The sequence below is a fragment of the Megascapheus bottae genome, chromosome 23 (assembly GCF_031878675.1).
Source record: "Megascapheus bottae isolate mThoBot1 chromosome 23, mThoBot2.hap1, whole genome shotgun sequence".
NCBI classification, from domain to species: domain Eukaryota; kingdom Metazoa; phylum Chordata; class Mammalia; order Rodentia; family Geomyidae; genus Megascapheus; species Megascapheus bottae.
The window spans coordinates 22,616,917-22,629,416 of NC_143531.1; the positions used below are offsets into that span (position 1 = coordinate 22,616,917).

The window sequence follows — 12,500 nt, forward strand, 5'->3', positions numbered from 1 at the left end:
TTGCTCACTCTTCCTCCCTCCGTTCAGCATTGGATATGTTGAGTTAGGGTCATGCTTTTTGCCCAGACTGTGTTCCTGCTATTTGTGCCTCACTCCTTTGTCTCCTAGATGACAGGCATAAGCTCTCTCATGTTGAGCCAATTTGCTTCTTTGTAGTTTAGGATAACTGGAGTATTTATATGCTCAGCAATAGTTGAGTTTGAGGCTGATGCATTTTTGCCCTGGATGACTTTGAGCTATAATCCCCCTGTTTTCACCCCCCAAGTAACTAGGATTACAGGTGTGTGCCACTGTGGCCAGCTCAAGATTTTTCTTATTAACTTTTTGAATAAATTTAAAACTAGGCAGTACAGTAATTGCTGTGTAGTTTATAGGAGATAAGAGGCTTACAGACTTTCCTGCCTGATCTAGCTCCAAACTGCAGTCCTCAGATCTCAGCCTCCTGAGTAGCTAGGATTACAGGTATGAGCCACCGGTGCCCGGCTGTATTATTTTCTGGTTTTTAAATTTTTTACTATGAAGGTAATGTACAGAAAGGTTACCTTTTTATAAGTCAGGTTATATAATTTTTAATGGAACTCCTTTATACTTTCCTGTTTACATTTTCCTTTTCCATTATATTCTCCTTTATTCTTTTTCCCTTATACCTTTTTTTTTTTGTCTCTAGTTGCCCGTCTCATCTTAAAAACTGGGAGAGAGGAGTAGCCAAGTCAAGGATAACTTTTCTGAAGTTAAGAATGATGTGAACCTTTTTTCCCCACAGTAGTTTTGCATTAATGATTAATATTCCCCTTTGTTTTGCCACATTCCATTGTGAACTCTTTGCATTGAACACTTTCATCATTTAGTAGAGAAATGGTTGATAATAGATTTTTGTTATCATGCAAAGCATTGAAGTGATGTCACCTCAGGTTTGTGTGCACTAACATTGTGGTTTTATACATTTTTTTCTTAACCTCTTTATATTCTTCTTTCTATAGGGAATAAAAAGAAATAGTAATGATTATATATAAATACGTATTTTTGAATCATAGGTTTTTTTCTCCTCTCATTTTTATTAGATGAGTTAGTTATGCTAGTATTTTACCTTTTACATGGTTATAACAAATTTATCTACTCAGTAGTTTAACATAAATTGGCCTTTCCAATGAGATAATGAACTTGAACTAGGCCTGGGAGCTGTCCCTAAGCTCTTCAGCTCAAGGCTAGTGCTCTACCACTTGAGCCACAGGGCCACTTCCAGTTTTCTGATGTTTAATTGGAAATGAGTCTCACAGACTTTTGTGCCTGGGCTGGCTTTGAACCACATTCCTCAGATCTCGTCCTCTTGAGTAGCTAGGATTACAGGTTTGAGCCACTGGCAGTGGTGCCTTTTTTTTTTTTTTTGCCAGTCCTTGACCTTGAACTCAGGGCCTGAGCACTGTACTTGGGCTTTTCTTAAGGCTAGAGCTCTACCACTTGAGCCACAGCACCACTTCTGGCTTTTCTATGTATGTGGTACTGAGGAATTGAACATGGGTCTTCTTGCATGTTAGGCAAGCACTCTATCACTAGGCCAAACTTGCATCCCCAATGGTGCATTTTTTAACATGTAAATTGTGGTAGGTTGCTCTTCCAGATCTCAGTCAACTTGGGACCTCCTGCTGTGTAGAGAGAGGTCAGAGCTTTAGAGAATGGCTCTTACTATTTTGTGGGCTGGCACTCCAGGCAGTAGCTGTTTTATGCTTTACCCTGTTGGCCTTTCTCTTTGTAAGTCTCACACGGATAGAAGGGCATCAGAATGCAGACATGGCGAAGAAAGACTTGATACCTGTTTTTGTAACTCCTAGAATTAATAGGACCAAATAATCTATACCTCTGTGGATACTGCATTTCTTTGCCTACCCCTCTCTTTTGTGAACCTCAAGGCCTAGCTCAGGTTCCCTAGAGTGTTTCTTTTTTTTTTTTGCCAGTCCTGGGCTTGAGCTTAGGACCTGAGCACTGTCCTTGGATTTTCTCAAGGCTAGAGCTCTACCACTTGAGCCTCAGCACCACTTCTGGCTTTTATCTATGTATGTGGTACCGAGGAATTGAACCCGGGTCTTCATGCATGCTAGGCAAGCACTTTAACCACTAGGCCAAACTCCCGGCCCCCTAGAGTGTTTCTTTGATTATGTTTAACTGTGGAGTTGAGGCTTGCCTGTTTCCAGTCCTAGAGAAGTATGCTGGATTCTTCCTTAGTTCCATTTAGCTTCTTCACCTGCATCAGGTTGATTGATTGTGACATGGACTGTCAGATTCCCTCAAGACAATTTTCATCCCAGCTGACTGTATATATCTTGCCTTCCACAGATCTAGAGTTTTGAACTATATCCCAGCTATTGTCAAAGTCAGGTGTCATTAGTCTGGAGTAGTCTCTTTCTGGAGGTTCTTTTAGGATGTGCTTTATTAACATTGTTTCACTTTGTAGTATAACTTGAAAATGTCCAAAGATGGGCTCACAGTATGTTTAACCCTCAGTTTTTTGTGTGTAACTTTTGAACAAATTATATTCAGATTTGTCCAGGGCATATACAAAGCAGTTGTAATTTTTAGAGCCACTTATGAAACTAAAAGAACTATCATTGATTGCGAAAGGAAGTCTACTTAAAAGTGAATTAATGTTTTGAGCGTGGTGGCTCATGCTTGGAATCCTAGCTACTTAGGAGGCTAAGATCTGAGGACTGAGGTTCAAAGCCTGATCAGGCACTAAAGAATGGGAGACTCATATCTCCAATTAATCACTAGAAAACAGGAAGTGGGGCTGTGATTCCAGGGGTAGGGTGGTAGCCTTGAGCTGAAGAGCTCAGGGACACTGCCCAGACCCAGAGTTCAAGCCCCGTGACCCACAGAAAAACCACCACCACCACCACCAACAACAACAACAACAACAAAAACTGTATTGGTTCACATGCCATAAAATCTGTGATGCTTGAAGAAGCAAAAGGTTTTAAACACAAATAGAGTTGGTTGCATATTAGCTGCTCATGGTGCTGGTGCAAAGCTGTAATCCCAGAACTCTGGAGGATTTTGTGGAAGAATTGAGAGTTCTAGATAACCTGGGTTACATAATAAGACCTTTCCTCAAAAAATGAAAAAAAAAGATTGGATGCCTATGGGCATTGTTGGACATTTTTTTTTTTTGCCAGTCCTGGGGCTTGAACTCGTGGCCTGAGCACTGTGCTTGGGTTTTCTCAAATCTAGAGCTCTACCACTTGAGCCACAGTACCACTTCTGGTATGTTGTACCAAGGAATCAAACCCTAGTCTTTGTGCATGCTAGTCAAGCATTCTACCAGTAGGCAAACTCCTGGCCACATTGTTGACATTGTTGATTAAACCCTAATAGAAAATATATTCTTTTTTTTTTTTTTTTAAGCCAGTTGTGGGGCTTGAACTCAGGGTCTGGGTACTGTCTTTGGGCCTTCTGCCACAATACCACTTCCAGCTTTTTTTTTTTTTTTGATGTATGTGATACCAATGAATCGAACCTGGTCTTTGTGCATGTTAGGCAAGCATTCTACCACTAGGCCCAACTCCCAGCCCCCAGAAAATATATTCTTGTTAGAAAAACAAATGCTTTGAAAAGCCTTGTAATGAAAAGACTATGTCCTTCCTGGATGAGTCAGGCCTCTTACTCTTTAAGCTTGCAATTTATGATATCTCCTAATAATTTTAAATAAACTACATCATGTATCAGTGTAAAAATTTCTTCTTTAATTCTTGTATAATGAACGTAAGATGTCACTATTACATGCAGGCAATATTTTAATCTATTCCCAGTGTTGATCTTTATATTGTCCTCCTGAAAAGTTTATTACATTATCTCCTTTGTTACATGAAGAAACTAAGGCACACAGAGTTTCATGTAACTTGATGAAGTATCCATGTGTCACACAAAGATTTAACGTTATTTAGCCCTATGTTTTGTGCTTTAATTATAGTGTTAGTTACATTTTTTTAAAAGTTGAATTACTGTTTTCTTTTGGATTTTAATACTTGAGCAGTTTTTTTTTTTTTTCCATTTGATATCACTGTGGTTTGTTAAGGCTTTATTCTTGCTAGTCTAAGGCTGCATCATTTGAGCCATACTCCTAGCCCTTTTGCTTTAATTTTTAGATAGGGTCCCATACCTTCTGCCTGGGCAGACCTGGACTCAGTCTTCATACTTATGCCTCCTGCATAGCTGAGATTATAGACATGAACCACTATACCCAGGTTGTTCTTTGAGATGGGGGTTCTCACTTTTTGTTTATGCTGGCCTTAAACTTCCTGATCTTAAACCTAAAAATCTTAAAAATGGCTTTAAACTTCCTTGAACTACTTTTCTTTGGCATATAAATAAGATTTGCTTATTTATTATAGTAAATATATTTAATCATTTGCCTGAGACCTTGCAAATTTTACTGAGTTTCTAATATGTTTTAAAATATCATTTTTGATATTAAATATTATTTGAATTAAATCCTATCCATTGTTTAAATTCTGTGTTGATTTTATCACACATGGGTACTTTTATTAACTGAACAGATATGTGCTCTATTTGGGCATGGTTGAAGGATTCAACTTAGACAAGTATTTAGATATTTACATAAGAATTGTATTGTTAATAAGTATTCTAATGCTGTAGTGGAGATAATTAAAATTAATACTATGTGTAAATTGATACATGTCAAAATGGAAATTATAGCCACCTTCTTAGAGTTGACTGTTTGTACTAATATTATGTGAAGCGTTTTAAAACAAACAGTATAAGAAGCTGAAAGTAAAGCATTAAAATGTATATTAATCTTTGAATCACTTAAAACCATTGATGGCTGCAGTTTGTAGAGATAAGGGCTTAACACATTGCATGTAGCTCATTAAAAGAAGAAGAAATGGAAGAGATGCTTTGATAAGTGGTTTGCCTGTTTAACCTTGAATGCTATTATGGGGTGGGCTGAGGAGGGAGAGGGCTGGTGCTATATCTGTTTCATTGGCTCAGGCTTTTTCATGCTGAGAGAAATCAATACTTTGAGGCGTTGCATGACAGAGAAATAACTTCAGAATTAAAGGTGGCTGTCACACATTGTCATTGGGTGACTTTTGTTCCCTGTTGAGGTTTTTAAGGTTTCATTTTTCTAAGTCTTTTTCAGGACTCTATCAAAGGTTTCTGTAGATAACATTAAAAATGTATTTTTTAAGAGATCTGACTTTAAACCTGAGATAATGGATCAAGTACAAATACTTCTAAAAGTGAAATATTGAAATGTTTCTTTGTTTGTTGTCCTAACTTAGGTGATTTCCCTTTTCAATGACACATTGAACTTATTTTTTTTTTCTTCCTTTTTTCTAGAATTGGGGACTGGAACTTAGGTGCTTGTTTCCTCTCATTAGCTGACCACATTATGAACTTGAGACCTGTATCTTATAATGAAAATGATTTTGAGTCATATTGACAAGTATTCTACTTGGAAGTGAACTTCTATGCTTATGGCTAGTACTCTGTAGCTTAAGCTTACCAGCCTTGCTTGCTTTTTCATGGATACTTGGAGGTAGAGATGGAGTCCTGGTAACTTTGCTTCCCTGAAGGCTTTCAAACTGCAGTCCTCTAATCTCAGCCTTATGAATAGCAAGAATCACAAAAATGAGCCACCGGGGCCTGGCTTACTATTTATCTCTTAAATTTTTTTTTGAGTATGTGGGTGCCGGTAGCTCACATCTGTAATCTCAGCTACACAGTAAGCTTCTCAGTAAGCTGAGATCTGAAGATTTGAACCTACTGGGCTAGCATATTTGTGATTCCTGTCTAATAAATAGGTTGTTCCGTGTAGAGCGCTAGCTTTGTGCAAAAAGAGCTAAGGAATATTGCTCAGGCCCTGAGTTCAAGTCCCATGACCATCACAATTTTTTTAAAACTGCCTTGACATGGAGCTTACATATATCAAATGTACCCACTTTTTGGATACACATAAAATTTTTTTTCTTTGCATTTTAGGAATTGTAACTTCTAGGAATTGTGACTTTTAGGAATCTCAAACTAATAGGCAGGCACTCTATAACTTAAACCACTTTCCTTGCTTCTCTCCTCTCCCCCCTTTTTTTGCTTTGGTTATTTTTTGGGGTCTCACTGGTTCTGCCTGGGAATAATCTCAGACTGTAATTCTCTTAACCATTTATAGCTTCTTTTGTAGTAATGGTTACAATACTGATAAATTTAGCACAAAATAGGACCAACTTATTATAGATTCCCTGCACTTTATATTGTATTAGATATCCACTAAAGTACATAGAAGAAATAATGACAAGGTAAATTAAAAGGGGTGGAAAAAAGGCTCACTAAAATAGGTGAATTTAGATTCTTTTTTACATATTTTCTATGTAAGGAAATGTGAAGAAGCCATTTATACAAGGATCTGTGAATAACATTTATTTGACCTCAAAACAATCATTCCTCACCTGTATCTGACTTTGAATGATAGAATTTATTATTGGCATTTAATAGAAACATATTCAAATTACATTATCAAGATATTTTTAAAAACAGTTACAAGTTCATTATATCTTTAAGAAACATTCTGTTTGCTTTCTTTTTTTTTTTATCATGTTTTAAGGTCAAATGTGATTCTAATGTTCCACAAAGAGACAGAGATTGATAATCGCCAAAGAATAGTCTTTTAATGTGATTTATATCTATAGATTTTATGTCAGATATGAAAAGTTGCTGTTCAAATTGTAAAGGAGGATCCATTAAAGAACACTTTAAACCATTTTACTGTGTATTTTACCTTGAGCCCTTTAGAATTATGCCTTTTTACATAAACTTTAGTAGTTTCTCAAATGTTTATAAACTATAACTTGATATGGCTAAATTATCCTACTACTAATGGAAAGAAAATGATAGGCTACTTTATAATGTCACGTAGGTGCTTTCTCTGCTGAAGATATAATGCTTTAGGGGATTTCAGATAACAGTGATTTTTCCAAATTCCCTCAATCATATGATTTTCCTCTTATTTTCCTTCTTATAAAAAGAAAATATGGACACATGAGGAAATGTTGAAAGTAGAAATGTTGATCTGCCCTTCTATACTGTTTTTTGCAGTGTATAGTTGGACTTGATTTGCAGGTTACCTATTGATTGACTGCTTCTTAGCTCTTGTGTGAATCTTTTCTTTCTTTTTTTTTTTTTTAAATCACCTATCATGTAATGTTGTTCTTACAGTGGAATGATTTACTACTTATCCCTGCATAAGCTTTTTTTTGGGGGGGGGGGAGGTCATGGGGCTTGAACTCTGCCTGGGTGGTGTCCCTGAGCTCATCAGCTCTAGGCTACCACTCTATCCCTGAAGCCACAGCACCACTTCCCGTTTTCTAGAGGTTACTTGGAGATAAGAGTCTCATGTTCTTTTGTGCCCGGGCTGGCTCTGAAACATGATCCTCAGATCTCAGCCTCCTGAGTAGCTAGGATTATAGGCGTGAGCTACCATGTTATTTTTTTTTTAAAGGTAAGTTAAAATCATTTGCCTTCTTTGGCTTTTGGAATCACATTTTTGTTTTTTTACCAAATTGTACTCTGCTGTAGATATAGCATAACAATTTGCATTTGATTTGATATGATCTGCTTGCTAACATGACATTTTTCCCACTTCAATATTTAGGTTATATGAAGTAGTTTTCCTTACTAATGTTTATCTCTTTGATCACTTTCAATTACTCTCAGAGAGCTGTCCAAATCCTTAAATTGATAGTGTAATAATACATTAGTAATCGATTAGTAATAGTTTCCAACTATATAATCCCCTCATTTAGCAGATGAGAATATTTAGACCTAAAGAGATCAGTTAGGTAAGACAAATTAAGAAGATGATAGTGTAGTTGTGTATTTGTTGGTTCTCAGCCTTCTATTCATTGAAAGGAACATTATGATTCCGTAAGAGTTTTTTCTACCTCCACTCAGTATTTCAGAATTCCTTCAATCTATTGGTTTTTCTGCCTGTATTTTATACTTAGATTACATACTGTGTTGTTTATATTCTACTGAAATTGATCCATGTTTTTTAGTCTTACCTTTGCTTTAAAGGTTCATTTTATTCTGACCTAAAATAATGTAATTTCTCCAATTTCCCTATTATTAAATTTGGTTTTCGTTTCCTAACATAGTACATTGCACAAACGGAGAGATATTTGATTTCTTATGCAGGTACATCTACTTCACATCTATTGAATTGATTTTACATGTATCATATAGGAATAGTGGCTATAATTTCTAATATGAAATGTAGGCATCATGTCAGGTGTGTGTGGGTGTGTGCGTGCGCGTGTGCATGTGCGTGTGCATATATTTATGAGCTTACATTGGTAAGCACAGACCAATAGCTGTGATAAGGATCAATTTTACATAATCTTTCTTCTATCTATCTATCTATCTATCTATCTATCTATCTATCTATCTATCTATCTATCTATCTATCTTCTAGTTCTGAGGCTTGAGCTTAGGGGTTAGGCACTGTCCCTTAGCTTTTTGGGGGATCAAGGCTAGTACTTTTCTACTTGAGCCACGGTTCCACTTGGAATTTTTTGGTGTTTAATTGGAGATAAGAGTCTCATGGGCTTTCTTACCTGGCCTGGCTTTGAACAGTAATCCTCAGATGTCACTCTCTTGAGTACCTAGAATTTTAGGTCATCAACAGATACCTGTCTCATCTGCATTATATTCATACAGGCATCATGTATATAATGCCTCCAGTGCCTACATTCCTAGTGAAAACAGATAAGGATTTTGGAAATCAGCTGTTATATGTGCTTATTCCTAAAGAATTCTATGATGTTCTTGGAAAGATGACATCCAATCCAAGTAATCTGTCTTGTCTATCTTTTGTGGCAATATTGAGGGCTGAACTCTGGGCTTCTTGCTTGCTAAAAAGGCACATGCCACTTGAGCCATGCCTCCCAAATCCCTTTCTGCCTTTTTTCCCTAGGTAGGATTTAGTGTAGGTGTGTGTAGGCGTGTGCATGCACACACATGCCAGTACTTGGGCTTGATGGTCTTCAGGAGCATCAAGCTTGTTCAACTTTTAAGCTCATAGCGAGTGCACTACCACTTGAACTATATTTTGTGTTTCAGGTCTCATAGTATGTGCAGCCTGGGCTGCAGCCTCTTAATTATGCATATTAGTGTCTGTGGGGATGACAGGTTCTCCCTTCTGTCCAGCCATTGGTGGAACTTTATGCCAGGCGAGTTTTCATTTTCATTTCCCAGCTCCTTATTTCTCAGGCAGCATGGATTACAGGCATGAGTCACTGTGCATGGCTCGAGGGCCAAGCTAGTACTTTTCAAATGATACTGATTTTCAAAGTAACTGTGGATCTTTGTGAAACATTGGTAGTAGTTGAATAGCTTGAACTCATTTTTAGCCTAGCAGATGGCAGATGATTCTAGTGCTGCTGGTCTGTCTGTCTTTCTGTCCTTCCTTCTTTCTTTCTGTCCTTCCTTCCTTCTCTTTCTTCCTTCCTTCTCTCTCTCTCTCTTTCTCTCTTTCTTCCTTTCTTCTTTTCTTTCTTTCTTTCTTTCTTTCTTCCTTTCTTTCTTTCTTTCTTCTTTCTCCTTTCCTTTTTCCTCTTTCCTCTTTCCTTTCCTTTCCTTTCCTTTCCTTTCCTTTCCTTTCCTTTCCTTTCCTTTCCTTTCCTTTCCTTTCCTTTCCTTTTCTCTCTCTCTCTCTCTCTCTCTCTCTCTTTCTTTTTTCATTTTTTGCCAGTCCTGGGGCTTATACTCAGGGCTTGAGCCCTGTCCTTGGCAAGGTTAGAGCATTATGACTTGAGCTACAGCATCACTCCTAGACTTTTCTCTGTATGTGGTACTGAGGAATTGAACCTGGATCTTTGTGCATGCTAGGCACGATCTCAGCCTCCTGAGTAGCTAGAATTACAGGCATGAGCCACTGCGCCCAGCCTACTTTTGTCTCTTTTTTGGGTTTCTGCAGTAGCTTTATAACTTACCTTGTCATCTCACTTATATTGTTTTGTTATAGTCTCCTCCAAGATCAATCATTGCACTGTTTAAAACTTTTACTGTTAGCTTTTGCATTTTAATAAAAATTAAACTCACAATAATTGTGTATTACACATGATGCACCTCTGTAAAGTAATTTCACCTGATTATTACCCTTATTTGCTGTATTTCAGATTGCTGGTGTTTGTCATGCTGGTCTCTCTCCATTTACATAGACTGGTCATTTCTTTTTGTTCACAGCTCTTCTTAAGTGTTGACAACTTCTGGGTGTATCTTATGAATGACTTCCCAGAAGTAAATTCTTAGGTGATATTGTAACCAAGATAGCAGATTTTTAAGTTGTATTTGGTTAACTTAATGAGAGACTGTAAAGGTAGCTTTAAAGTTCATGATACAGTTTTAAGTTTATACCCTCTCACAATTTATAATGTTAACAATTGCTTCTTTTTTTTTCTATTCAAGTCACTGTGTGCTCAGTATTCTGCAGACAAACGAGAAGAGGAGAAGGTGTGTGATCACTTGATTAGAGCAGCGAAGTATCGAGACCATGTGACAGCAACTCAGTTAATTCAGAAAATGATCAACATTCTCACAGACAAGCATGGAGCCTGGGGAAATTCTGCAGTGAGGTAAAGAATACCTTTATGATTTGTCCCTCATTTTCAATAGATGGCTGCTTTTGATAATGTCAGAATATTTTTAAGGCAAGATGAAGAATTGAATATATACTATTATTCACATTTTTTCATCTATGAAATTAAAGGGAAGGGGAAAGAAAAAAATCAGTACAGATACTACATCACTCTTTCTAGGTACATTACTTTCCTCAGCTCCTTCTAAAAGAGACATTGATCAGATATATTCATTTTGAAGGGAATTATTAAGAGAAACACTTAAAATAGATTATTAGCTGCACTTACATAATTACTCAAAACAGTATTTTAAAAAACTATTCTTGCTGGGTGCTGATGGCTTATACATCTAATTCTTAACTACTCAGGATTCTGAGATGTGAGGATTGCAATTTGAAATCAGCCCTGAAAGGAAACTCTCTTAAGACTATTTTCTCCTGTTAGCCACCAGAAGACAAAGTGGCGCTGTGGCTCAAAGTGGTAGAGTGCTAGCCGTGAGGAAACCCCCATGTTCAACCCCCATGAACCCCAAGAAAAAACAACCCAAAATGAAAAACTATTAACTGTACTTTTGTATAAAAGCTTTCCAATTTTTAACATAAATCTGGAAGAAATAAAAAAGATACTGTTTTTTGAATTCTCTCTCAGATTGTAGAAGTATGATTATAAAATTTGTTCAGAATATGTATCTTTTAAATACCTGAGCTGAACATACTATTTCTTAACTCTACTTTCTTGGGTTTTTTTTTTTTTTTTTTGCCAGTCCTGGGCTTGAGCTCAGGGCCTGAGCATTGTCCTTGGACTTTCTCAAGGCTAGAGTAATTCCGCTTGAGCCTCAGTACCACTTCCGGCTTTTTTCTATGTATGTGGTACCGAGGAATCGAACCTGGGTCTTCATGCATGCTAGGCAAGCACTTTAACCACTAGGCCAAACTCCTGGCCCCTTAACTCTGCTTTCTAGAAACAAAATTTAATTACTTTTTTTTTTGGCGCCAGTCCTGTTCTTGTACTGAGGGCTGGGCACTTTCCCTGAACTTTTCTTTTTTTCATATGTTTTTATTGTAATTAATAGAAGGGTTACATTATATTCACCAGATAGAAGGTGCATTACTTCACAAACGTTGATACCCTTTCTCATGTCTTGGTCCCCATTTCCCTCCCCCCACGCCCCTTTTCCCTGAACTTTTATGCTCAAAGCTAGTGTGCTAGCCCTTGAACCAAAGCTCCATTTCTGGCTTTTTGATAGTTAATTGAAGACCAGAATCCCTTGGATTTTTCATGCCTGGGCTGGCTTTGAACCATGATCCTCAGATCAAAGTCTCCAAAATAGCCAGTATTATGGGCATGAACCACCAGTTCCCAGCTTAAATTACTTTCTAAGATTAAAAATTATAAGAAGCATATTATAAAATTCTTCATGGAATATTTTAAGACAGACATCTCAGAAACATGCTTCAAGTTTTTCATGTATTGCTAATGAAAAAGGGTTTTAAATCCTCCCATTCTGTAGAAGAAAAAATGGTTAATCTCTCATCTTCATACAACTTTCTATAGAAGACATTAGTAGTAAAATGTAAACGATGTAAGTATAATTTGCTTACATCTGTGTTTTAGTTAAAAGTGTCTCATATATATAAAATTCTAAATTAGAAAGTTTCCTGTAAAGGTAAGCTTTTTTTTTAAAGTTAGCATTAAAAAATGGCTGGAAAACACATGTAAGAGATAGTTTTTAATATATAAGTGCTTATTGATTATATAGAGGAGAGATATTGATGATATTTATTATGAATAATATTTATATTTTACCAGTGATGAATTATGTTACTGAGTGTGTAGGTCTGAGTTCTAGGTATTGCAGAT

At 36.8% G+C, this 12,500-nt stretch overlaps 1 protein-coding gene across 1 annotated transcript in view; it reads left to right on the forward strand.

Moving 5' to 3' along the window:
• Lrba (LPS responsive beige-like anchor protein) overlaps nucleotides 1-12,500 on the forward strand; it is a 400,347-nt gene that overhangs the window by 159,114 nt on the left and 228,733 nt on the right. Inside the window, exon 37 of the mRNA XM_090356865.1 lies at nucleotides 10,471-10,637. Within this exon, the coding sequence (XP_090212991.1) occupies nucleotides 10,471-10,637 (167 nt within the window). The remainder of the gene's footprint in view (nucleotides 1-10,470; nucleotides 10,638-12,500) is intronic.